The sequence below is a fragment of the Plectropomus leopardus genome, chromosome 6, assembly GCF_008729295.1.
Source record: "Plectropomus leopardus isolate mb chromosome 6, YSFRI_Pleo_2.0, whole genome shotgun sequence".
NCBI lineage: Eukaryota > Metazoa > Chordata > Actinopteri > Perciformes > Serranidae > Plectropomus > Plectropomus leopardus.
In genome coordinates this window covers 24983849-25009873 of record NC_056468.1, presented here as the reverse complement: position 1 = coordinate 25009873, position 26025 = coordinate 24983849, and the positions used below count along the sequence as shown (strand labels likewise).

The 26025-nt window shown below is 36.2% G+C and overlaps 3 protein-coding genes across 5 annotated transcripts; 2 read left to right on the top strand and 1 right to left on the bottom strand.

Moving 5' to 3' along the window:
• Nucleotides 1-1053: 1053 nt before the first annotated feature.
• Nucleotides 1054-12779, bottom strand: ostf1 (osteoclast stimulating factor 1). The gene is made up of 10 exons (XM_042488636.1): nt 12630-12779; nt 7789-7835; nt 7148-7198; nt 6784-6847; nt 6628-6681; nt 6342-6449; nt 5966-6015; nt 3413-3491; nt 3099-3197; nt 1054-2203 (listed from the first exon to the last, which is right to left on the bottom strand). Exons 1-10 carry the CDS (start codon nt 12661-12663, stop codon nt 2145-2147), a joined length of 645 nt encoding a protein of 214 aa, XP_042344570.1. The 5' UTR covers nt 12664-12779; the 3' UTR covers nt 1054-2144.
• Nucleotides 12780-13740: 961 nt separating this feature from the next.
• Nucleotides 13741-19443, top strand: nmrk1 (nicotinamide riboside kinase 1). 2 transcript variants are annotated; one of them, XM_042488898.1, is made up of 8 exons: nt 13741-13833; nt 15339-15429; nt 15521-15569; nt 16128-16293; nt 16970-17041; nt 17219-17325; nt 17535-17618; nt 18886-19443. In XM_042488898.1, the coding sequence occupies exons 1-8, from the start codon at nt 13805-13807 to the stop codon at nt 18894-18896; spliced, it is 609 nt and encodes a 202-aa protein (XP_042344832.1). In that variant the 5' UTR covers nt 13741-13804; the 3' UTR covers nt 18897-19443. The 2 variants fall into 2 exon arrangements, with proteins under 2 accessions (XP_042344832.1, XP_042344833.1); XM_042488899.1 differs by lacking the exon at nt 16970-17041.
• A 1182-nt stretch (nt 19444-20625) lies between these two features.
• LOC121944931 (gamma-glutamyl hydrolase) lies at nt 20626-24819 on the top strand. Of its 2 annotated transcripts, XM_042488897.1 has the most exons (10): nt 20626-20752; nt 20839-20894; nt 20997-21111; nt 21538-21588; nt 21690-21774; nt 22603-22741; nt 22995-23101; nt 23714-23807; nt 23900-24037; nt 24347-24819. In XM_042488897.1, exons 2-10 carry the CDS (start codon nt 20846-20848, stop codon nt 24463-24465), a joined length of 897 nt encoding a protein of 298 aa, XP_042344831.1. In that variant the 5' UTR covers nt 20626-20752; nt 20839-20845; the 3' UTR covers nt 24466-24819. The 2 variants fall into 2 exon arrangements, with proteins under 2 accessions (XP_042344831.1, XP_042344830.1); XM_042488896.1 differs by having other exon boundaries at nt 20627-20894.
• The last annotated feature ends 1206 nt before the right edge of the window (nt 24820-26025 follow it).

The window sequence follows — 26025 nt, the reverse complement described above, 5'->3', positions numbered from 1 at the left end:
TTTAAAATTATCATTTTTTGTTTATTTTTTAATTTATTTATTTAGATCTTATTTTTAAATGCATTTATTCATTTTTAACTGTATTTATTTTTGATTTTTGCAGCGTCCATCATCCAAGGTCATGACATTCTTGGAAAAGTTCTGAAATTAGAAAAACTGTTTTCCAGGCCTGGAATTTCACAGAATGTTTTGGAAAGGTTTTAAATACACATTGTTTTTTCTACCTTTTAAAATGTATTCTATAAAAGTTACTTGAAATAAGTTGTATTACCAATCTAAAATCAAGTACTGCGTTCAGCAAACATTGAAGGGTAACTAGTATCACGTGATCGGTGTACGCAGATAGTTGGTGGCAGCAATTCCTAACAAACGAATAAAATTAGCAAGCACTAGCAGTTTGCTTATTTGTGAATGTCTGGCAAGTGCATGTTAAAAAATATTTGGCTATATTATATATATATAATATTATATAATATTTATACATGACTCAAGAGAGGGCAGATCCTAACTATGCTGGATTTCGGCTCTGCACAAAAATGTTTGACGTGAACAACAACATGGGCGAAGCAGACAAGACAACCAGAAGGCCGCTAAACAGACTGCCAGCGTCGACACATATTTCACACCAGCTGTAGTCAGGCTAGTTAACTTGCATTACCTATTTTAAACTGCTAAAATAAAGTCATGGGTAAAGTAGTTCAGAAAAAATCCACTGGTAAAAATGTTTGGGAACCCTGGTATTTTTTTGTATGCATGCCTGCACAGATTAATGTACAGCCCGCAATCGTATTACTTTGAACGTAAAGGACAGGTTTGTTTGCACACTTTCAGTTAGTAGTGAGAGGAATTTGGCTTTATGTGAGAAGCTTTGAGTAATAACTTTTAATCTCTCTCAAGGCTTCTGTAATTTGGGAAAAATCTAAATCCTGACGCAGCTTTTAATCCAACACTTGCATTCTTAGATCTGTTTGACAGACAATTTTTGGTTTTCTCCAAGCCATGTCAGTGCTACTTATTGTTACCCTTTTTAAAAAGTGTCTACTCAATGCGATATTTTAAGTTAAAAATCTTTTATTGTAGATTGAAGATGGCAGATAGAAATCTAGAACAAAATCTTAAGGAATTCAACCTCAGAGGACAAAAGCAGGTTCACATTGATACATAACCAAAGACACACTCGCTATGGTACACATATTTAAGGCACTTTGTATATATATATATTTTTTTTATGTATAAAATTTGTTGGAAAGCAGCAATAAACCAGAAATTTGCTCCCAGGATGGAAATCACACCATCAAAAGCTTGAAAGGTGAAAGAGTAATTTAAAGTCTGTTTTATACGGGGCAGATTTTTTAAAATTACACTTAACTGATATTTCAAAAGCAGTGGAAGTGTTATAACACAGACCAAAATACAGAGAGTAACAGGCGAGTTTTATGACGTAATGAAGGAGAGGGATGAAGATCTATAAAGTTATAAAGAGAAATATTTTCGCCTTTTAAGCTTGTTTCTACACATTGCTGACACCTTCAATTTGACCAAGATAACACAGGTGAAAGGGGAAACATTAAGGTTTAATTTACGTTGCATTGCCTCCCAATTGTACATAAATAGATCTAAACTGTGCCCAGTTGTGAAAGGGCTCCAAGCTTTAAGAGGTAATGTGTTTATAATTCTCTTTAAGGTGATGCAGTGGTTCAGTAATTTAAATGAAGCATTAAAACTTAACTAGACACACGTTAAATCAGTGTTTTAATCTGCACTGGCACTTTAATGCCTGGTGTAAATGGGTTAAACACAATTTGTATGTTTGGTATGTGTTTCTTAGAGCTATGGTCCGTTCTCCACTACAACACATATTCTGCCCCTCAGTCCACACTGTGCAACATTCAAGACAAATCCCCTTACATGTGGAAATGCACTTGGCAAACTGTAAAACCTATCAATTCAATGCTTTGAAATTCACCCCGACGTGACACAGAGGGCCGAGAACTGAGGTGTTTGAACAAAATAACGGACCTAAAATGGACTTACAGTTGGAAACAGAGCAGCAAATCCATTTTAGGTCTGTAATAAAAATTCTCTGAGCTCCATGGCCCCACTAACCCAATGGAAGACAGCGATGATGTCTCAGCGGCCCCGGCTCAGTCCGAGTCCTCGTCGTCCAGATACTCTTCAGCGTTGCTGAGTGTGCGAGTGATGTCTGAGAGAAGAGAAATTAGCAGTTAATGACAAAAATACTGCAATATTTCACTAATCATATTTATCTGCGAGACCTCTGCACCAAACTTTTGTCAAAACAGTGCTGACCCTCCCAAGATATCAAAGTAATTACATGTTATATCCGTATTTCCTGTGAGTCACATAAATGTGCAGCTGTTGTCTGCATAAAGTGAGCTGTGGCAATAAATAACTTATTGTAATAGCTTCCATAAACTGGTAAATGACTTAAATGTCAATTTTACACACATATATATATATATATACTGGCTTATCTCATATAGTATTTTTAAAACAGAAATGTCATGATCTTTACTACTACACAAGTATTTTTTCTCACGCATGAAGATTTCATTCAATTTGCTAACATTAAAGCTTAAAAAATATTTCGGTTTGCTGCTTGATGCAGAGGCTCAGTTACAATTCGTCTCCACACAGTTTTGTTGTGTGCGTAATTTTTCTGCACGTGCATTTACAAAAAAAACACATGCAATCTATTCAGAATTCAGACGTGCGTTTCATTAAAATGTGCACTTTTTTAATGTCCCATTCAATTTTCCATGTTATCAATTTTTTTTAATTTTCCCATTTAATTTTCCATTTTATTCATCAATTGTATTCATTTTCATATTTATTTGCTTATATATTTGTGTACTATTTTTCACTTGTGTATAAAACCCCAGATTTATTTAATTTCCCTTTTTATTTTACATTTTACATATTTATTTATTCATTCATTCTTAAATTCATTTATTTGTGTAATTATTTATTTATGACATTTTCATTATTTATTGACACATTTACCATCCCTAACCCTCCACAGTGACACTGTATGTGTGAGTACTGTGAGGCTGCCCCCTAGCGGCAGCTGTACTTACTGTTTCCCAGCTTCCTTTTGAGAAGTGAAGCACACGGTGCAGTGGTGGCCATATCTATAGCCAGCTTTTTCTCATTGTTCCTGATGTCTGTCCTTGAATCTGAAATAAACAGACTCACACTAAGAGACTAGAAACTACATACAGAAAGACACAAAAAATGACAAAAAACTATGTAATCATGAGGGCAGTCAGCTGCTGTTTCCTCAATCTGGAACAACATATTCTCATAATAGGTTTGATCTGGTTTTTCATCTCTGTTCAGAAATAAAGAACTGGCTGTTTTTTTTAATAAAACCAAATAAGCCAACACTTACTCTTCTTCAGCAACATTTCCACAATGTCAGAATAACCCTTCCAGGCAGCAGCGTGCAGAGCGGTGTCCCCAAGTTTATTCTGAAACACAGAACAGTAATCATCACAGACAATTAATGGATGCATTATTGATAAATTCATGTATTTGCTGTTTTTTAGTTGTTGTGTTTTTACTGTATATGTATTGTTGTTTTAATAGTTTTTTTATACTGCAGACACTGAATGTAACTGACAGGCATCAACTTCGACATCATTAACCTTAAATATGTGACCACAGCCCAAGGTTTGACAAAAACTCCAGACATAAAATTTTTGAAAGGTCCAGTATGTAGGATTTGTTTAATTTGATTACATTTTGTTTAAATCTTGAGGAATCATTGAGGCCAAGCCCCCATTTTCAATGAGTACAGAAAACACAAAATGCATAGAAAACACAAAAAAGTACAAACAACAACAGGCCGAACACCATTAAAAACTGTTACATTCAGAAGAGGACTAACTGGTTATCATGGTTTTAAGCTGCTTCATTGCAACTAATAATAACTAATAACTAATGATGCAGCAGAAAAACTAAAAGTTGTTTTTCCAAATGCAGTATTTGACCGGGAAACATTAAGCATTAAGCAACCAGCTGAATGTGTAAAATAGTTACTGTGACCAGTTTAATAAAGTGCTGAGGTATGGTGGCATGTTACCTTTCAAGACTTTAAATGAGAAGACGATAATGAAATAAATGATAATTGAATAGAAACCATGCATATCTCTTCTGACAGACTTAGGGCAGTGTTTCTCGTACCTGTCCTCAAGTACCAATAGTCCTGCATGTTTTCGATCTCTCCCCGCTGCAACACAGCTGATTCGAATAATCGGCTCGTTAGGAACTCCTGAGGCAGCCTGATTATTTGAATCAGCTGTTGCAGCAGGCAGAAATCGAAAACATGCAGGACACGTGGTCCTCGAGGAGAGGTTTGAGAAACACTCATTTAGGGGATACATTGGCCAAAATGGAATATAATATAACAAGTATGTTTTCTTTAGTTTATAATCACCTGAAAATAAGAATTGTTGTGTTTTCGTTACCTTAGAATGAGCCGTTTGTTTGAGAGTGGGTCCTTGTCTACGGAGACTGCTATGTTGCACTGCCATGTTTTTACAGTAGCCCAGAACGGACAAACCAAACATTTTACATGACACTGCTTTATTCAGTGTTTTTACCGGTTTAAATTTTGAAGTGGAAGAGACCTCTCCAAAACATAACTGGGCTCCTGGTAAAAATCTCCTGAACGTCTGGGTTTTAAGTCATTAGAGAAAAAAGGCGATGCAGAGAAGCAGGTGCTAAACCAGCACATCCTCTCCAACATGCCAAACGGCATCACAGAAAAAAACTGATTTGTGATAGGAAACTGCTTTATTCAGTACTTCTACCAGTTTAAATCCCCCGGTCCGTTTGTTTTGGAAAATTCGGCTCATGGTAAAATTCTGCGGAACAATTAACACCGAAGGAATTCTAACCTGGAGAAGTTTACCTGGCTGCAAACTACAATCCTCACCACTTGATGCCACTAAAGTTAATATTTTTGGTAACAAGTTTGTTACAAAGGCACATACATACAACATCTTGCGGGACAGTGTTTCAGGAGCACGTCATCCTTCAAGATCAAAGAAACAAATCTCACTCTAGTCTCCGTACCTTCACCTCTATATAAACTAAAACTAAAGCTCTTTGGGCTTCTTCCTGAAATTGTTTAATATCAGTCTGCAGTTTGTTATTCCTAACATAGACTGTCACATGTCACATTAGTCTATTTGCATACATGAAACTGCATGTTTTTAGACTCTTTACAAATATAATCTCACTTCAAACAAACCTCGTTGAAAGCTGAGTGGAAATGCAGCAGTACCTGTACTGTCAAATGTTGTTGTTGGAGCTGTTTGGTGCTACCTCAGTTAGGGCTGATGATGGTTTTTCAGGGCCGATACTTAGTATCAAATATTAGTAGTTCATGAGACTAATATGTCTGTTATGTATTTATTAAAAAAATGAAATATTTCTGTCAATACTTAGAATTTAACGAACTCCAACAAAAAAATTGGTTTAAATGCCTTAAGAAAATGCTGAATCAAAACTGAAACTTTCAACATCATATACATTTCCCAGCAGCTTTTTTATATATAGTCAAGTGGAAATTAAAAAAAATGAATAAATAAAAATAGGTTTTACAAAACAAGCTCCTTCCATGCTGGTACATTTTTGCACTTTTTAATTAATTTTTATCAGCGATTATTAAAATAAAACGCTGATAAGGATAATCGGCAAAATGCCGAGTATCGGCCCCACAAAACGGCCAAGCCGATAATCTGTCGACCCCTAACCTAATTAACCCAATGACACTAACTAGTGCTATAGGGTTCAAGATGCCAAAATTAAAAATGCTAAATTGCTAACTGCAAATCTTGCAATATGAGGTCGACTAGGAATTCAGGTAACAGCATCTAAAGTTTTTGACCTGTTAGTAAATTCACACCTGAATGAGTTGGGTTTGTTTTTTTCTCACCTGCTGGTTGAGCTCCACGTTGGGCTGGCTTAGCAACACCTCCACCACTTCTGTTACAAAAAGACAAAAAAGAGAACTTGAGTGACAGTTTGAGTAACAATATAATGACATCAATCACGCAGGAACGACGCAGGTACACAGGAGAACTTGGACACTGTCATCCACAAAGTTCCTGTTTTTCTGTACTTCACCTCTCAAATCTGCCAGTGTGCCACAATTTAAGATTTATGAAATTACGTTCAGTCACTGTGTCAAAGCGCTGCAGACAATTTGTCAACACAACAGTTTGACTCATCCACGCCATGAATGCCTTTCTGTGGTCCTTAATTCATGCAATGTCCACATTGAAAAGTAAATGCAACACATTTATTGTTACCTTTATGTCCTCCATGGCATCCCCAGTAGAGGGCAGTGTTTCCAGCTTTATCCAGCCCATTGATTCCAACTTTGTTGTCTATACATTCAATCAGCCAGCTCAGATTGCCTGTTCAAATCACAAATATGTTCATATACACACACAAACCCACCGCAGAGTTGAATACTAATGATGCAAACAATGTTACAGCTCTTCAGCAGAAACAGAGGCGTTATCATGGTCAAGGCTGCTTTATTGTCTACAGACAGACAGAGAAATATATCACAAAGAAAGGTAGTTGTCCCACCTCGTTTGGCTGCTTCGTGCATTGGGTTGTCAACCGACTCTGCCTGCTCGACCACTTAAAATAAATAAATAAATAAACAAGACTTTATATAAGATTCACAATTACAAGAGACAAACGTCTGTATTATTCTCATTTAACAGGAGCTTGTCTACTCACCATAATTACTTGGAATTAGTCCTGTCCTTCCTCGGCATGTCCCCTTCCACCAATTACTGTCACTCTGGGGATAATAGTAATGCAGGAATGCTTATTTAACAAATACAAAAAAAAAAAAAAATACATAAGCGAAAATGCGTACGGACAAACGTGACAAAATGAATGCAAGTAAAATAAAAAAGGGAAAGAAAAGTGCAAATGAAATGCAGACAATATTAACCAAAATGTGGGAAATGGAAATGCAAAATGGAGACAAAATCCAAACAGTGCAAAGAAAGAGGAAGAAGAAGTGCAGATTCAATCTGAACGGGACGCGAAGACTTGAAGAGACTGACAGCAGCTAAATGTCTGAGCTTTTACTCACCGTGTCAGAGATGTACAAGTAGTCTCCTTCTTCAAAGAACAGCTCGTCTGGCTGAAAAATAAAAAATGAAAAATGTTACTCCAGGCTCACTTCATGTCGACACAGTATTCTTGACTGATATTTGTTATATTTCACCCCTTTCTGCCCCCCAATCTTTCCCTTTTTTCTCCACTGTTCACCAACAACTGAGACATTCGTGACTAGACTGTGGTTTCACCTAAAACTGTTGATGGAATACACAAAAGAGGGACTAGTCACACAGCGGGTAACACATTTTTGGCTGTATGTTGGTGGTTAAATCTGAAATGATAATTTGATTGATCAATTAGTCAATCCACAGAAAATTAGTCCGCAACTTTTTTACAAATAATTAATTTGTAATTTAAGTCATTCAGTGTTTACAGCATCTTGAGGGTGTGTGATTTGCTTCTTTTTTTCTCATATTTGATAGTTAATTATCCGATATTCAGACCTTTACTTTACATATTTATTTATCAACTATTTATTTATACATTTTAGTCTGTTTTACTAGGTGGTATATTATTTCATTTTAAATCTTTAACAAAGGACTCAACAAAATAGTCTCCACACTCTGAACATATTACAAAAACAATCCATGTAAACAAACAAAAAGCTCATACCGTCCTGGGGTCAAAGGTGTACTGCGCTCTGAACACCTTGACTTGGCCTGCAAAAGAGAAACACAAATTTCATGTACAGACTGTTTGTGGCAAGTTAACCGCAGCATGAGAGTGGTGAACAGAGCACACAGAGCACGCAGTGGTAAACTGTGCAGCATTGTGTTTGAGGGCATTGAGAAAGTGAGGTGAAACTGCACATGCTGCCACTTCACAGCCCCGCAGAATAACAGCTTAGGTTCACTGCAACGAGCCTGCACGCGAGCGCTCCCGAATGCAGCTTTAATGCGGTGAATTACACTCATACAAAGTGCAATAAATCACAGAAGTGTCAACATCATCCATCACCACACTCAAGAGCCAACTGCATGGCACACACAGCTTTTAATGTCTGCTTTGAGCGCCTGTGCTCACTAAAACAACTCTGCTGCAGCCAACAACAATTCATATTCTCACATGCAGTGCAGGGACAGAAGCACATAGCTGGTCCTTGTGTGCGTGCAGCCCTGAGGTAGCTGCCCTCGGGGCCTGGGATGGCTCGCTGTCGAGCCTGGCATTAACTCCGCTGCTGGAATGCTACCAGAGTGGTTGTGGCTTTAGCAGGCAGCTGAACTAGTTCATGAAGAAAGACAAAAAAGCTTAAAGAAGCAGTGCCGTATTTCACATTTAATTATTTTACACCTACTTATTTATTTCTACCAACTGTTGATTTTTTCAGGACTAAATAGTTGTGTTCAGTATGTTGTGTTGACTACATACACATAAAGTTTACTAAACAGACTAGTTAGCTGGATACACTGAAGGCCAAAGTACCACATTTTGTTTTCAGTTATCCAATTTCATGCAAAGCTGATGTAGTTATTCTGCTTTGCATTAGATTTGTAGATAAAAGTCTCTCACCGCTTCAATCTACTCACTTTCCACTCAAAGATTTGTCTTGTTGTACACACCCTAATTGGATATGTCCATAACAATCCTTACAACAAACACACTCATCACATACTCAGTCATGTTGTTTGTTTTTTTCCTGTCTGTTTGAAAGACATATCAGGTGAGGCAGCCTGGAAATTAATTTTATAATCAATTTGATTGTTTTTAACAAAGGTGTTTAATCATGGCTTACAGAGAAACAGCATTTTTCTCACACTTAATACCACAGTAGACACACATGTATTTTGTGCATGATGTGGATGTGTGTTATGTGTTTGTTTGCTGACATTTGTTTGGGGATTTATTTGTGATATTTATTTTTTTTTAGTCTTTTTTTAAGCCTCTTTTGGACAGTAGTTGCATATTAGCGTTTCACTACAAACACTAAACACGTAACATATGGTTCTTGTGCATAAATGTACATTTCTACTGCTACCATGATGTCCATACCAAACAAACTAAGAGATTATACAAGATTAGATGATGTTTTTACAAGCTGCAGAGTATTTTGTTCTCATGTATTCTTATTGTGTGATTTAAATGGTGCTTGTGTTATCTAATGGTTTTACTCATACATAATTAACATTTTTACATGGTTGTTGCTTTTAAAAGCCTACTGAGGTGTCGGTCCCCATCACGGCAACAAGTGTCATCGGGTCTTTCAGCAAAAAGGGCGTTTATTTCCTATCATTATTCTGTGGGCCATTAAGTATTCAAATGCAACAAGACTTCTGTCAGTAGGCAGATTGAATATTAGAAACACAGCATTGTGGGCAAATGACATGATGCTAAATGACTTATATCACCACCAGTTCAGCTTTTATGGGGTTTTTTTTGTTATTTTTTTTTTTAACATACACCATCACACTGTAGACCCCAGTAAAATGTCAGGGAGATATGAAGCTATATAACTACATACAGCCCAAGCTTAATCACTACCTATGTACAAATGTTTATGTATAGCTTGTTTCCTAGTAAAATAAACAAAAAAACAGACAAACATGAATAATCTTCATGGGCCAGAAGCCCCTGAAGAGCTTCTCTCATATCTGATGCTGATTAATTTCCTGGTAATATGTGACATGCATTTGATTCCTGACACATAAGACTGGTAGCTGCTGACTGTTTGAGCTAACAGGTCTAAATGTTGGGCGGCTGTGACTCCCCTCTGCCGCAGGGTTTCTATTTAGCTAACACACTGTGTCAGTGTCTCAGAATGAGAGCTGCTGCACAAGACCCAGCTCTGTTCAACACAGCGAGCATGTCGACTCTGCAGGTCCGGTCATGTCGCTCAAAACACACAAAAGCCTGTGCAGACGAGTCCACGTTCTCTTTGCATTTTAAAGCCTCTGGCACATGCAAAGATTTATTCTAGCTAAAAAAGAAAAAAAAAACAGAAAGAAGAAAAATGTGCTCAGTGTGAGCAGAACATTGTCAGTATATTTTGTTTGCTTGTGGCGATTTGATGATTTCCAGCTGTGTTGTTTTATTACAAGAGGAAAAAAAACATGCCTGATCTTGGTGGTGACTCTCCATTCCTGTTTAAAGTTCCACCCATAAAACTGAACCATCTAAGCCTCCCAAAATATGATACTAATGAAGAGTCATTAGTACAGAAACTATAATGTTTTACACCAGAGAATGCACACAGCTCTGAAGCACTGCCCTCTGAATTTCTGGTTAACACAAAGCTGAAACCTAACTCCTCTCATACAGAGCTGATTTTAAAAGAAAGAGAAGAGAGCACAAAAAATGTACCTCACAAGTCTGCTCCTGTTAAATGTGTGTTCATTGTGCAGGGTGTGTGTTTGGCCATTACCATTACCAAAAAAAGTATTATGGCACGTGTAGAGCTTAAGATCTCTAAGTATCCACTGGAAAAAAGACAAAAAGGTTTTAAGTATCATCTCTGAATAAAAATATATTTAAAAACATCCATCAGAAGGACAGTTGCAGCAATCCTACAGTGGAGAAAAATTCATTCAAAATGACTTTGGACGGACCAAAATCATCCAACATAAGGGTTTGGGCCTTCAGTTAGGAACACTACATGACTACATCAACATATTTTTGAAAGCTCCTAATATCCAGTAAAACTCACGTAGGCAGTGACACCTCTGCCATGTACATGTACTGTCTCCACATGAATTACTGCATCAGTTGGGACCATGTGAGCCTTTTTACTTTGCCTCATAAGACTGAAGTCTCTCCCGCAGCACACCAACCAGCCATCTGTCAAGACAGACGATCTCACCTGCCGTCACACACAGGTGTCGTGGCACTGACTCATAAATAAACATGAAGAGTATGAATAATAACGACGCGTCTGTCATTTGAGTTTTGTGCTCAGTTTTCAAAGGGCCACAGCTAGAAGGCAAAACATGACATACAGTAAAGACGAAATGTGCAGCTTTTACTTCGGATGATAACGTGTCAGTTTTCCTTTTTGCTTCTTTTACACATAACCTGATGCGCACAATATGATCTAAAGAACACACTCAGCTGCCAGTTTATTATATAAGTACACCTAGCTAAGGCTGATGCGGTCTAACACCTCCTTCCTGCAATAAATCCTGCATTCATGATATTCAATTTAAGTTGAATCTGTCTTAAGAGAAGTGTTGATTCAACTTAATGGTCATTTAGATCTGTTTCTTTTATCGTCTTCATCTCATTTAGTGTATATAAGTAGATTACATAATTGACAGTATAACGTGACGCAGTGCAGCAGCACCATAAACAACCTCCAAAATTAATCAACACATCTTTAAAACAGTTTCAACATTATAATCTTTATTAATACATACTCCTCAAAATCTACTTTAAAGAAGGTTTTTTTTTACAGTAAATCTGTTGCTTTTCTAGTTTCTATACTTCTTTTTTCTTTTTTTTCTATTTATTTTTATTAAACGCTGTTTTACCTTACTCTAGCCTACAAATAATGTTTTTATTTGTTTTTATTTATGTTATTGCTGTTTTTATCTTGACGGTGAGTACTATTTTATCTTGTTTTGTAAAGCATTTTGCACTGTGTTTTCAAAAGTGCTAAATAAAGTTCATTAATTTAGGAATTATTGCAGGGCAGCTGTATAAGACTGCATCACATTTAAAAAGGTGGACCTATTAAACTGTGATTTCTGCTTCGTGCAAACTTACAACACTGCCGAATGTTGCTTTAAAATGTTTATTTTATTACAATTCCAGCACAAATTAATGAAAATGTTTCTACTCGTGTAAGAAAATAGACATTTTCAGGAAGCGTTTTGTGTTGCAAGTCCTCCAGTGGCAGAGTCTAGAAAGGTGCGGGTGTGTGTGTTTTGTACACTGATAAACTGGCAATTGAGTGTAGGTTTTACTGCAGATCTTTTAGTTGCCTCACACATTTTCACATTTGGAAAACCATGCATGCACATACATAGCATGTTATGAAATCCCCTATGATTTTGTGCGTAACACACATTTCCTAATCTCTGGGACAGAGTTACCAGAATAGCTGCACAGACTGAGTTTGCAGGAAGTTAGCCTGATGTCACTGAGGATTCATCATCACCGTTTAACCTGCGACCTTAAAGCCGCTGAATGACAGAAGTCTGCTTGCATGAGTGATGGAAATAGGGAAGTCACAGAGGCCTGCTGCTGAGAGCTGGATCACCCTGACAATCAACTTTAAACTCCACTGTAATCCTGAACCACTCTGTAATAACACATATTGATATCAAACAGAGTTTGTGAGCTTTCTATGCACTGTGAGATGAAAGTTTCATCAAAAAAGCGAGAGAAAAACTCACTTTTTGAGGTGCTCACCGTCCGCCCATTAAGCTTTCATCGCCAACAAGGTGTGTAGTCCCTCGCAAGACACGCAGCTGAACTTTTGGCTCATTTTAAACAACAAATCTTCGTAATATTGGTCTTACCTGGTTTGGCCGGCTTAGGAGGAGGCTTCGTCATTTGTTAAGCTCGGAAATAAATTGAAATGAAGCAAGCTGGGGGAGTTTCAGTCACAAACGTCGCTGGAGTGTGAACACTTTGCTGTCACTGCCAATGAGGAAGTGCCGTAGCGCTGCACAGACTGGGCGGAAAAGTTCAGCTGCGCATGCGTGAAGTTTAACCTGTAACGGACACTCTATTTTATTTTATTTTATGTCATTTTATTTGTTTACATACTACATCTTCAATGCATTGACCGAAACATACATACATAGATAGATAGATAGATAGATCATATATTCCTACATATATTTATTTCTTCTTCTTCTTCTTCTTCTTCTTCTTCTTCTTCTTCTTATTCTTATTATTATTGTTGTTATTATTATTATTATTATTATTATTATTATTAGTTAGTAGTAGTAGTAGTAGTAGTAGTAGTAGTAGTAGTAGTAAATAGTAGTAGTATTAGTAGTAGGCTAGTAGTAGTGCTACCGTTGTTGTTGTTTGTGTTATTCCATTGTACCTTACATAGCTCAACTTTTGTAAACATCTTTAGCATGTTATAAATGTTAACTCTGCACAATAAATATGTGTTATGTTATTCTTTATAATACTTAATATCTCTATCTTATCATGTATTAAAAATTATTTATTTATTCCTATTGCATTTTTTTAGATTATGTCTTAAATTATTTACATTGTTGTATGTTACATTGTATTATTTAGTGTATTTAATAGTGCTATGTTGTGTTTTGTTATTATGGTATTACTTTATTTTATCTAATCTATTTATTTACTTTTTCACTCTGAACTTTCTGCACATTGTATCTTAATTTTGTTTGTTTATTATATTTAATTTAGCTTACTTGTACTTTATTATGTGTTCATTTTAAATAACTCCGCTGTAACACTATATTAATTTAACTGTTTATCATATTCTAAATGTTAAAAAATTTCTAAATATTCTCAATGTTTGTCTTTTTTTTCTCAATGGGCAGGTCTTAAGTGACGTAACATCCCATCAGCCAATCACAAGCATCCAATAGCGGAAAAGCGTCAGTACAAAGTTGATATAGCCACCAACATGCCCTCGCACTAGTCAAGTATGCACACGAGCCGTTTATTATTTAGCTTTTAGCAGTTTTATACAATAAAAACTGAAATGAAGACAGTGGTGGTTGGAGTTGGCGGGTAAGTGAGTCCTGAGGGTTGTAAACATTCACGTGTTGCCGTGGTTACCTTCCTGCATGCTTTTTGTTGCTCTGCCTGGGTCATTTTGCCTCCAGATAGCCTGTTGGACCTCAGATAGCATTTTGCATGCTTAAGGTTGTCACACCACATTTATAAATATAATATAAAGTGAATACACGTGTTTTTGTAATAACATTCTGATATTGTTTATTCAGATATTTGAGTTTCAGATTCTGAAATGTTCCTTGGTGTTTTATTGTGTGAGACTACAGAGAGACAACACAACGAGTCACAAAAAGACACTAGGAAATGCATTATCCTCCTATTACTGAATGACCTGTTAATATTGGCTAAAATACATGCAGCGAGGGCAGTAAGGGAGCCACCAGAGCATGTGACAACCATGAGGCAGATAAGACTGATAAGAGTCTGTTTCTTTGAAGTGAAAAACGCACTTATGTCTGATGTGTGTGACAAAGTCCAGCTTTTGTTTGTTTTAACATACATTTACTCTACAGATGTGCAGGTAAGTGTCATGAAAAAAAAGAATATGGGCCTAAAAATTTTATTATTATTATTTTTTTTTACCTTTGCATTCATAGTTTGTAAATGCAAACATCCAATAGAAGTAGTACACAAATATTTAAAAACTTTAATGTCAAATTAAGTGTTGGTTCATGCACACCCTGCAGAGAAGTGTGCAGACTGTAGAAAAATTAAATCAGGGTACCTGACAAAGGTGTTTGACCAAAATGTTGCACTCTCAGTAGATTTTGTGCTAACTTTGTTCTGAAATTCTTTAATCTTTTTTTGCAGTTTGGGAGTGATGCTGGTCGTTCTGGTTTTAAGTGTGTTGCACTTCTGAGTGTAGTTAGGTTGCACTTCTGACCACACAACAGTAATGTCACGGGGTACTGACAACAGCCTGACTGATTTTTTTGAGGCTCAAATGAGTGTTGAGTGTTTCAAAAATTTGGTAATATGGGACAATAATTATTTTTTTGCACAAACTAACATATTTTAATTAGAAAACAAAATATATACCAAGTGTGCGGCCTTAAAGTTAAGCTTGTCAATTAGAGCCTGACTGATATAGGATTTTTGAGACTGATACCCAAGAGTGGAAATTCTGATGTTATCGGCCTATATATTCCCTTTTCATTTACAACATAAACATAAAATGTCTTAACTGCAATATTCGGTACAATGTTTCAGTCACGGCAATCATCTTTGCAATTATTTAAATGTGCAATATCCTTTAAACTCTTGAATGTAGGCTATATTTATCACGTGACACATATTGCATATATTCTTATTGTCTTTCTTACTTATGTAGTCTATGTTGTTCATTGTAGCATTGCACACATTTTTATATTTTACTTGAGTACTAGTTTGTTAATCTATTATTATAAAGGAAGCGGGTAAAAATAGTAACAATTCAATGGTGTATGTGCGCTTGTGCAGCTTTAAAATGTTCTTAGTGATGTGCACTGTTTTTCTTTCAGGATGACCAATGGAGGGAAATCTACTCTTTCTACAAGTCTTCACCAGCAGATATCCAACAGCTGTCTGATTGCACAGGATTCGTATTTTAAGGTAGACGTCTTTAAATCAAATCATTGCTTTTTACACTTAATGCTGGGAACGTGAGAGCCTGTGTGATCACAGTGGATGCTCTTTTCTTCAGGATGACTCTGTGGTACCAGTGGACAGCAAAGGGTTTAAGCAATATGACAGTAAGGACACTTTTTTAAACTTGTTTAAGACATTTTGGGTGCGGCTGAAGTGTTTCTACGTGAAAACTGTAGATAGATTTATGGTTGAATGCAACAAGGAGAAGTATTCATTAAGCATGCTACGGTCAGGTCCTCAATATTTTTTCTGGGAATTTGAGAGTTTAAGTGACCTGGAGAGTTTTTTTTTAATATGCAAATGGATATTTTCAGTATAAATTATGTGAAATTGAATACTTTTAGGCCAAAAAAGACAGAAAGAAAAATTTCAGAGTAATAATTCTGCATCAAATTTAAGAAAAAGAAAAGAAAAAAACTTTTAAACAGCATTTAGATCTTCATCTTGGGAAATAAAATAAAAATGTTTGGAAATTATCTAAATGAAAAGTTAACTGAATAGATAAAAACAAAATCTAATAATTAATTTAAAAAAAAATTGAGAAACTGGAACCAAGACTGATTGGCATTTTGTAGTTAAGTTACCTTAATATTGAATCAATTATCAATATTGCACTTTTATGATTGGACAAAGAAAATCTCTCTCATTTTATTCTGTTGAAGTGCTCGGTGCTCTCCACATGGACAAGATGATGAGCGACATCAACTCGTGGCAAAGAGATCCTGAGTCGTTTCTGCGGCAGCGAGGTCCAGAGCACGCGACACCGTCAGTGGGTGAGGAGGAGGTGTATGTGCTCATAGTGGAGGGCTTCCTCATTTTTAACCACAGGTACACGAGAGAAGTTACTGTATTTATTTAAGTCATAATTTACATTTTATTTAACAGGCTTATAATTTAGAGAGAGTTCCAGAGAAAATGTTCCTATATGCTAATTTAAGAGAAAACTGCAGTTGGTGTAGGCTTCTAATTTATTAATTCTAACAGATACTTAGCTGAATATTCAAAAACTGTATGTTGGCAAACATACAAGTCAACATGCACGAAAAACAAGTAATGTAAGGTTAATAATTCAATATTTAGGTTCACATGTAGCATTTCTTTCAGTGGGATTCTTGCGGAAATCAACAACACAAACTCTACTAATTAGCACCAAATTACACCTCCTCTCTTGGAAACTTTATGGGAAATTAGTATTAAATTAAAACCATCACTGAAAAATAAAACGTGCACTTTCCAAAGATTATGTCATAAGTATTGGTTGTAATAATGATTGCAGACCTGAAAAGACAAAATCATTCCAATATGCAATTATAATTTATATGTAATTATTTTCTGCGAGATTTGACCTATATCCACCTTTCTCTTATCTCTTACCATAAGGTTTAATTGTTCCACAGGATATATGTAATGATATTACAATTTAAGGTTTAATAATATTAATATTACATTCCTGGTCATAATGCTGTATCTCTGATGTTTTTTAATTCATATTTTACCTTTCCAGGCCTCTGAATGAGCTATTTTGCAAAAGATACTTCATGGAAATACCTTATGATGTCTGCAAGACAAGGCGAAGGTGTCAGATTTTCTAATCAATAATACACTACTTTACGGTTTTGCCTTTTAATGGATTATGTTGCCATTTCTTTTTCCTGTTTTACATGTTTGAGCTGCAGTAAAAAAAAAAAAAAAAAAACAGAGAGAAAGTTTAGGTCTTTGTGGTTTTACCTCAGTTTTTGTCTTTGATTGGTAGTTCGAGAGTGTACACACCTCCTGATCCTCCTGGATACTTTGACGGACACGTGTGGCCGATGTACCTGAAAAACCGGCAGGAGATGGAGAGCATGGTGTCAGGAATTGGTGAGCGTCCAGTCATGTACAGTATACGATGCATATGAGATAAAAAGTGTGACATATTTCAAGCAGTTATGGTATTCATGTGGTTAAAACCTCAAAGATATGATGATGATGATGATGATATGAGATGATATATGTAATAAAATTACTATTATGTAGCATATTCACTCATATTAAATGATGAAATACATGACATCTGTTTTTTTCTTTAGTATATCTGGATGGACTGAAGCCAAAGGAAGAGCTGCTGGCTGCCGTGTGTGAAGATGTTTGTCAGGAAATAGAGAGACTCAGGGGTGAGTTTCCAGAGATTTACTACATTTTATGTCGTCCAACGTCTTTCTTCTTACAAGCATTCACATATTACTTACACTTCTTGCAGCTGTTAGAGATTTAATTCCCCTTGCACATTGCATTTTGTTATAAAAGTGTACATCCACAGCACACTCATTCTGCATATTGACATTTTGATGATAAACATTTGCTGTGCGGGTATTCTGTGTACTAAAACCCTGTATATAAATATATGTAGTTCTGTGTGTGTGTGTGTGTGTGTTGGGGTATGTTTGAAGAGGGGAGAAAGGTGGGGATGATTGTGGATGTGGGAAGGGGAGGTGCTGTGTGTGGGTGTTGGGTAGGATGGAGGCGGAGGTGCGAGTGGAGGGATGGCTTGAGGGAAAGGATGGGGGTGGGATGAGGAGGATGGTGGGCGTGGAGTCGGGGGTTGGGAGGTGCTTTGGGAAAAAAAAACCGGCAGGAGATGGGAAGGAGCATGGTGTCAGGAATTGGGGAGCGTCCAGTCATGTACGAGTAAAACGATGCATATGAGATAATATGTGTGACATATTTTCAAGCAGTTATGGTATTCCCATGTGGTTTAAAACCGCAAAGATATTTGTGATGATGATGTTGATATGAGATGATAATATGTAAAAAAATTTCCTATTATGTAGCATAATTCACCTCATATTAAATGATGACAATACAAGGACTCTGTTTTTTTTCTTTAGTATATCTTGGATTGGACTAAAGCCAAAGGAAGACTGCTGGCTGCCGGTGTGTGAAGATGCTTTGTCAGGAATTTAGAGAGACTCAGGGGTAGTGTTTCCAGCGATTTACTACATTTTATGTCGTCCAACGTCTTTTTCTTCTTACAAGCATTCACATATTATCTTACACTTCTTGCAGCTGTTAGAGATTTAATTTCCCCGTTGCACATTGCATTTTGTTATAAAAGTGTACATCCACAGCACACTCATTCTGCATATTGACATTTTTGTTGTGTGTTTCTTACACCTCTGAAGTTTCTTTGTCTCATTTTGCCTCTCATAACACAACACTGATGGGTGTGTGTGTGTGTGTGTGTGTGTGTGTGTATGTATGTATGTACTACAAAATACATTAACAGCAAAATAAAAGTTTTAAGTAAGTGTGAATATTAATGAGATAAGGAAGGGTTAGGGTTAGGAAGACTTGAACTTCATGTCTTTTTAGTAAGTTACTTTAAAAATACTGTTGTTTTTTTTAAAATGCTGATTTTTGTTTATTGTGTTTTGTTTGCAGAGAATGACTGATATGGTCAGTTGTATTTGTTTGCCTTTTGAAGATGGAGACTACTGCTCTCATTATTGTCAGGAAAGTAATCTTTTTTGACTGTGTGACTGTAATGTAATACTTAAAATAGTTTATAAAGCTAACAAGAGTTTTAAAAAAAAACTGTGTGAACTTACTGATGCTGTAGCTTCTGAAATTGTTCAGCTGGATACTGAATAGACGACAAGAATCACAGTGAACTTGAGTTCATACAAATGGACAGTATTTTTAAAAATAGATGCACTATGAGGGACCTAAACATATGAATTTTTGTGGCTTTATGAGGTTGATGCTGAATTTAACTGACATCAAGTATGATGTGATATTAAACAATGTTTAACCTCTGGCTGTGTAGGTTTTCTTGTAACACATGCAGGATATTGATTTTATCTAACCACACATACACATACATATACATGTAACCTGGACTTGTGATGTAACGCATGATAACCAAACACAAAACGGTCAGTTTAAAAGACTTTCTAACTCATATTTGAACACTACAAATATTAAACATTGACCATTGCATACTGTGGTTTGATGAGCATCTTTCCTTGTTTGTTTGTCTTACATGATTTTTAAAAGACTGTTGATTTGTAACATTGGCGACAGTTTGTCTCCATCTGGTGGTTCAGTCTGACACACTGGAATAAGAGACAGACCAGTGAGCAACTTCCTGTTCTCCTCTGTGCAAATACTCTGTCACCTGAATACAGAGCTCTATTTTGCTCTTATCAGCGGCAAATGATGAGGACACATGGTGCATGTTTCTCTGTTAGCCAAGTAACGGAAATGGCATGCAGGGACTTATCTGTACAATTGTTAATAAATAATATAAGCAATACTTAAGACTAATTGTGGTCAAAGACGTTCAATAACAGTACAAAGGCAAAAAAACAACAAACATTCCTTCTGTTTTATGGCCCAAAATTGTTTGTAGTTTTAGCAGTTAACTCAACAAAAAAAGTTTTGCAAACATGATTGTAGTTAAACTGCCAATAAGCTTAAAAATGTAGTCAAACTACTAGTTTAGTTCACTCCTCCCAAACACATCTCACAGTCTACATTAGTGAATGAAGTTTGCTCATTTGTTACATTTGTCTCCCTCTGTCATCACATCTGTGTTGAAACCATGTCCTTTACAGAAACTGCAGCGCTTTCAGCATTTTTTAGTAGGCTAAGTATTTCATCAGTTAGATGTCATTTTGCTTCCCTGCAAAGATTTGCACATAATGATGTCCAAAAAATAAAGATTTTCAAAAGATGTCAACTCATTAATTGATTTAAAATAGACAGAACCTCCTGGGTTGATGTTTCAGGAGTCTCTGTCAGCAGAATCAGAACCCATTTACAAAGTTTGGCCCCAGTTTGGCCTCATAGTTTGTGCACATATCAGCAATAAAGTCCCCTCCCTTAAAATCCTATAAATAGAAAGCCTGCTTTCAGTTTCAGACAGAAACCTGTTTCACAGCTCTTTGAATGTGTAGAGTGAGCTGAGAGCTGCTCTCATAAATGCTCTCGTGTAATTTCTATGAACTTAATTGCAAAATCTTCCTCTGACCAGGAAACTGGCAACATTTACCACATTCTAAATAATAAAAATTTTGCCAAAAAGTCCAAGCCGTCAGCAGAATATTTGTTTACCTCAGCAGTCATCCTGCCTGACCGGCATGTGCAGTTGAGGAGTTATGACATGTAAATCTGGGCATTCCTCACTTCCCTGTACTGACTATATCCTCTTCTAACTCACATATATAAGACTGCTGCAGCTTCTTTCATAAAGCGACACTCTCTAACAACATCCTACTCGTTTCAAGACTGATTAAGGCGTTCATTGGTCAGTGGAAATCGGGGTGAAAACATGTCCAGCACAGGATTTTCAGCATATATGTGGTTGTTTTTTACATGCTGCTTTTGTTGCAGTAAAGCCATGCCGATTAAACCCACCCAGGAGGCTGTGAACGACAGACCAGTGATCGGTAAGTGAAAAAACAGAGAGAAGAAGAGAAGTGGAGGTTATAAATACATTTGAAAATTAAGAGTTTTTTGTGGTGGTAACACTGTTGAATTTGATCCCGCAGGCATTTTGACTCAGATCGTTACAGATGATGTCTTGCAACCATTCGGGAGGACGTTTATACCTGCTTCTTATGTGAAATTCACTGAGTCTGGGGGCAGCAGAGTGATGCCTATCAGGTGGGTTGAGTCCTCTAATGTTGTTTGTTAGTCAAGATAGACAACATTATACTATTTTTAACTAAAACTTTGTGATGTATGATCTGTCATTTTCAGAAGCAGGAAAAAAACTCACAATTATGAATTAAATGGAAGATAATTTACCTCTTAACACACATTGTTTTAATATGCAGAGTGGAAATGGTTACAGGGCTTCTTTGGACAGCAGCACCAGACTAATATTAAGTTATTGTTTTAAAATCTTTTAAAATGACAGTTTGTTGTTATCAGCTTATGATTTTATCTACTATTATGTCTCTGTTGATTCTTGCAGCTTTTATTGAAAAAGAAGAAGTGGCATTTTTGTCACCTTTTGGCATTTGTGCTGTCTAAACAATGTATAATGATACACTAAAGGAAGTATTTTTTCTTGTTTGCTTCCCACAGATTGACTCTTACCACCGCTGAGTATGAAGAAATCTTCCAAAAGATAAATGGGTGAGTTGCGTCACTATAAATGTGTTGGATAAGGAAAATACAATAACATTTATATGTTAAATAAATCCACTTATTACAGTCTAACTGTTATGTCTGTTTAGTTTGCTCTTTATTGGAGGAGCAGCAGATTTGGAGACGTCAGACTTTGCCAAGGTGGCCAAGATCTTTTACAGACTTGCTTTGAAGGTTTGTACAGCAGAACACTGTTTCCATATATCTTCTTTTTTAAATACTTTTGATGCCTTTTTTGATTTAATTGATCTTTTTAGTCTTTTAAAGGGAAAGCAAACAGCGTATTTACTCAAGTATTGTGTTTAAATACAGTTTTACGAACTGTTATTGCTCCTATCTTGAGTATCTTTATTTTATAAGACTTTTTTTAACGTCACACTAATGATTAAAGCTTAAATAAAGTTAAAGACTGCCAACCTTGAGTTGGTAGTCTGACCGAACTGCCCTTCTGAAGCGTCTGTCTTTCACAAACTGGGTATCAGACTCAAGCATCAAATGTCTTTCTTCAGAATTACAAACTGCACCTTTAAGTAAATAATTAAATGTTTTACTTTACTACATAAATAATGCTATTGTGCCCACTTTGCATACTTAAATTTTTCTGTTGATATTTCTACATGCAATAACATTTTAAAATATGCTGAATTTCATACCAACTAACAGTATGTGTAATAATTTAACCAGCTCCAATTTTAAAATAGTTTTACCAAAAAATATACTATTTTACTATCATAAATCCAAAAAGCATTAAATATTCAGGAAAGGAATTAAGCTTTGCACTGGAGGCTAATATATTGTATAATTTTATAATGTTAAAATTTTGTTAATATCATGGTACTTAAGTTCAATTTTGAATGCACTACAATAACTCTAACTGGAAATTTCCTCTTCTGCTACAACCCCAACAAGGTTTTGTCTTGATATTGTTAATAGAGCTTTTCGGTGTTGCTTTATTGTTTTAGATATATAAAAGTAAAAAATCTGACTATGTGTGTGTGTCAGGCCAATGATGAGGGCGACTTCTTCCCTATCTGGGGTACATGCATGGGCATGCAACTGCTGACTGTCCTGGTGGCCGGCGAAAATCTGCTGACAAAGACCCCAGCTGAGAACATAGCGCTGCCCCTCAACCTCACCACAGGTCAGAGCTCACTGCTTTATTGTTGATGCGTATCTTTAGATGAACAGCTTTTGAGTAATATGTTCTAAATAGGTCAAAATAAAGTGAGTCATTTTATTGTTTAGCAGCTGGAGAACTGCATGTACTGAGTCGTACCACTTGGTGTCAGCAGACGCAGCAAATCAGAGGGTGTTTTTTCATGTTGTAATAATGTCACTGTTTGATGAAACCTTTTCCGTTTGGTTGGTTTCCTAATATCAGTTTCTTCCTGCAGAGGCCGGCTCTAGTAGGATGTTTGAGGGTTTCCCCAACGAGCTCATGAGGGCTTTGACCCAAGAACCTCTGACTGGCAATTTTCACCGCTTCGGAGTCACAGTGAAGGTACAGCTGATCCTTTCAGTGATCAGTGATCAGTGTCACTGTACTGTATGTTTCACTTCCTGATGGGTTTTTATGTTATTGTGCAGAGAAATAAAATTAGAAGCATCATGCTTCTCAGGAGTTTCGGTCACACAGGACAAAAACGTGGGACTCAAAAAGGCCTTAATGAGACATGCAGTACAGACATAAATTAATCATAAATTAAAATGATGATTACTTCACATTTTACATAAGCTGTATGGTTAATCAAGGTTTGATTATTACCCAAAGGGCCCTAAAAATGTGGTTTACAGTGTGGCATTTGGGTTGTGGTAATTTTATCAATTATGTGCTCCAAGTTTTTGCTTATAGTAAGCTTATAAGGTGCATACTTCTAAATGAATTTGTGTTTAATCAAATTTTCCACACTGCACATCTGATCCAGAATAGATAACTAAGATGAGCTTGATTGATGCAGAGAAAACAATGTGTCACTGCATCAAAAGAAAGCACAAGAACGCATGCTTAGTCAGGTGACCTCAAAAACAAAGAACTGTTTTAAATCTAATTAAATATGGAACATTAAAATATAAATAAATATTACAATGTGTAATAAAACAAATGTACTTCCAGACCTTCCAGGAAAATGAGAAGCTGCAGAGTTTCTTCTCCATACTGTCGACAAACATTGCAGAGAATGGAGTCCAATTTGTCTCAACTATAGAAGGTTACACAAGATTATTTTTCTCGTAGTTTGACAGACTTATAATCATTTCTTTGTAACAGAATTATAATAACAGCAATTTACATATCTACCAGGTAAAAGGTATCCTTTCTATGGAGTCCAGTGGCACCCAGAGGTGAATCGTTTTCAGTGGAGCAGAAACCGAAACATTCCTCACTCTGCTCATGCTGTTCAGTTGTCCTCTCTGCTGGCTGGCTTTTTTGTCAATGAAGGTAAGATGAAAAACTTAATCAATAATAATAATCATAACAGTAATAATAATTCTTCTTATTATTATTGTAAATCATGTAGTTAAGTTAAGTTAAGAGAGTTTGTTATAATGCTGTCTTTTCAACAGCTGAATGTCAAGAAAATTCACAATATCACAATATATATTGATATTGGAATATAAAATTAGTTTAGCAAAACATCCCTGAATTCAAATGTTTCATTAAAGAGCTATCCTGTTCGGCCCCGTTTCCCATCGAGATGATTAATCTATTTAGTTCTAATCACATGCATCTCACTTCTGCTTTGTTTAGGAAGGAGAAGTTTACATCAGTTTGACAATCCTGAGGAAGAGGATGCGTCACTGATCTACATGGACACGCCTGTCTACATTGGGAACATCACAGGATATGAGCAGGCCTATTTCTTCTGAGCGACTCCGTCTTTGTCTCGCTCTGTGCATGTACAACACTTTATATATTATGGTAGGTTTTATCATAGCTGGGCCTCGAAACAAGTACTTGTATATAGTTTTACTGCCAGTTAAGTGTTTTTTGGGCATTAGTTAACTCAGATTTTTGTCATTTTGGAGACTTCAGATGTATGTAGGACTCACATTCTCTGTATTATTTCTAGATATTTAGGAGTTTTAGTGACCTCAAGGACATTTACAGTCTGCTATTAAAGACCAACATTTGGTGGATATGACTAATTATTAAAGGTTATCAGTATAATTAAATTTGACAATATATTTACCAATAAAGAGGTTAAGGTTTTTCTGACCAAACTATCTCTCCATCTAGTCCATCCTGTGGCTGTTCTGGAGCTTTAAATCACACCACAAGATCTTGCAGATGTTCATATTTTCACTTTTTTGAGCCTTTTACATGGACTTTCATGTAAACTTGAAATTGAAAATTCATTGTTGACCCTGGAAATGGCACCCTGCCAAACAATCTCACATCAAAATGTCTATTCAGTCTTTTCAAGGTCAAGAATGAACCCTCTCAGTCTCAGATAAAGGATTCATTCATTCATTATTTCTCTACCGAAATTTTAGCCTTGACTGTGAAACAGCATGTAAACCGTCATGCAGAGAAATAAACTGTACAGACAATGTTATTGTTAGAAGTTAACTGATTAAATAAAATGTATAAAAAAAGGCCTTTAAGAAAAGGTTAAATTAATCAGAGCTTAATCAAATGATTGCCGCAACTAATAATTACCAATGTCAGTCTGACATTGCATGAACTTTAACAGATTTCCACGGGGAGGAGGTTTGATCACAAGAGATCAATGTGTCCACCTGAATCTAATGTCAGTTTAAGTCCACACCATGGCCATGCCAACATACTCGTTTTTAAAACAAGTCACGATGTCAGGGGATAATGAGATGTAATGTTGATAGAAGAACAGCCCCGCTAGCTGATTTGTCTACAGCGCTCGCCATTGTTGTAGTGACTCTTCAGTGGTTCTTGAGCACCTCTTGAAAATGCTTTGACAACAGCTTTACAAAGGAGTGCTGTTGGCTGGCTGATTGTTAATCCTCCTGCAGCACTCATTGGATCGTTTTTTATCTGCTTTTTGATGTGAAGATGTCAGACCAATCAGTCAACTCAGGCTTGGTGGAGTTAATGCATTCAAAGGTCTGGACCCAGGAAATTTCATTTTGGTGTTTGGCCAAAAAAAATGGTGACAAATTTATGAAAAATTGCTATCATAATCTCTGAGCCAAAGGTCTTTACACAAAAATATTCAGTTCATAGCCACATAAGACAAAGTAAATACAGAAAATGTTAAGGTCGAGGAAACAGGTAATTTTGACAATAATTGATCTTTAGAATAGTTGTGTATTACTTTTCTGTTGACTGACTCATTAATCGTGTAACTGTCGTGTAGCTCTACATTTTTGTAACAATCATGAATGGATTACTGAATGGGCCTACCGACCTGACCTCTCTCAAATTTACATCTAACAAACAGGAAGAGACAA

What these genes read in the sequence shown, in the direction of transcription:
- ostf1 (XM_042488636.1), bottom strand. Translation starts at nt 12,663, where the DNA reads ATGACGAAGCCTCCTCCTAAGCCGGCCAAACCAG. An exon ending in ACTAATTCCAAGTAATTATG is followed by an intron (nt 6,682 to 6,783) that starts GTGAGTAGACAA and finishes ATTTATTTTAAG; the next exon opens with TGGTCGAGCAGGCAGAGTCG. An exon ending in GCACGAAGCAGCCAAACGAG is followed by an intron (nt 6,450 to 6,627) that starts GTGGGACAACTA and finishes TGATTTGAACAG; the next exon opens with GCAATCTGAGCTGGCTGATT.
- nmrk1 (XM_042488898.1), top strand. Translation starts at nt 13,805, where the DNA reads ATGAAGACAGTGGTGGTTGGAGTTGGCGG. An exon ending in CACAGGATTCGTATTTTAAG is followed by an intron (nt 15,430 to 15,520) that starts GTAGACGTCTTT and finishes TCTTTTCTTCAG; the next exon opens with GATGACTCTGTGGTACCAGT. An exon ending in AGGGTTTAAGCAATATGACA is followed by an intron (nt 15,570 to 16,127) that starts GTAAGGACACTT and finishes ATTCTGTTGAAG; the next exon opens with TGCTCGGTGCTCTCCACATG.
- LOC121944931 (XM_042488896.1), top strand. Translation starts at nt 20,777, where the DNA reads ATGTCCAGCACAGGATTTTCAGCATATATGTGGTTGTTTTTTACATGC. An exon ending in GAACGACAGACCAGTGATCG is followed by an intron (nt 20,895 to 20,996) that starts GTAAGTGAAAAA and finishes TTGATCCCGCAG; the next exon opens with GCATTTTGACTCAGATCGTT. An exon ending in TGGCTTTTTTGTCAATGAAG is followed by an intron (nt 24,038 to 24,346) that starts GTAAGATGAAAA and finishes TGCTTTGTTTAG; the next exon opens with GAAGGAGAAGTTTACATCAG.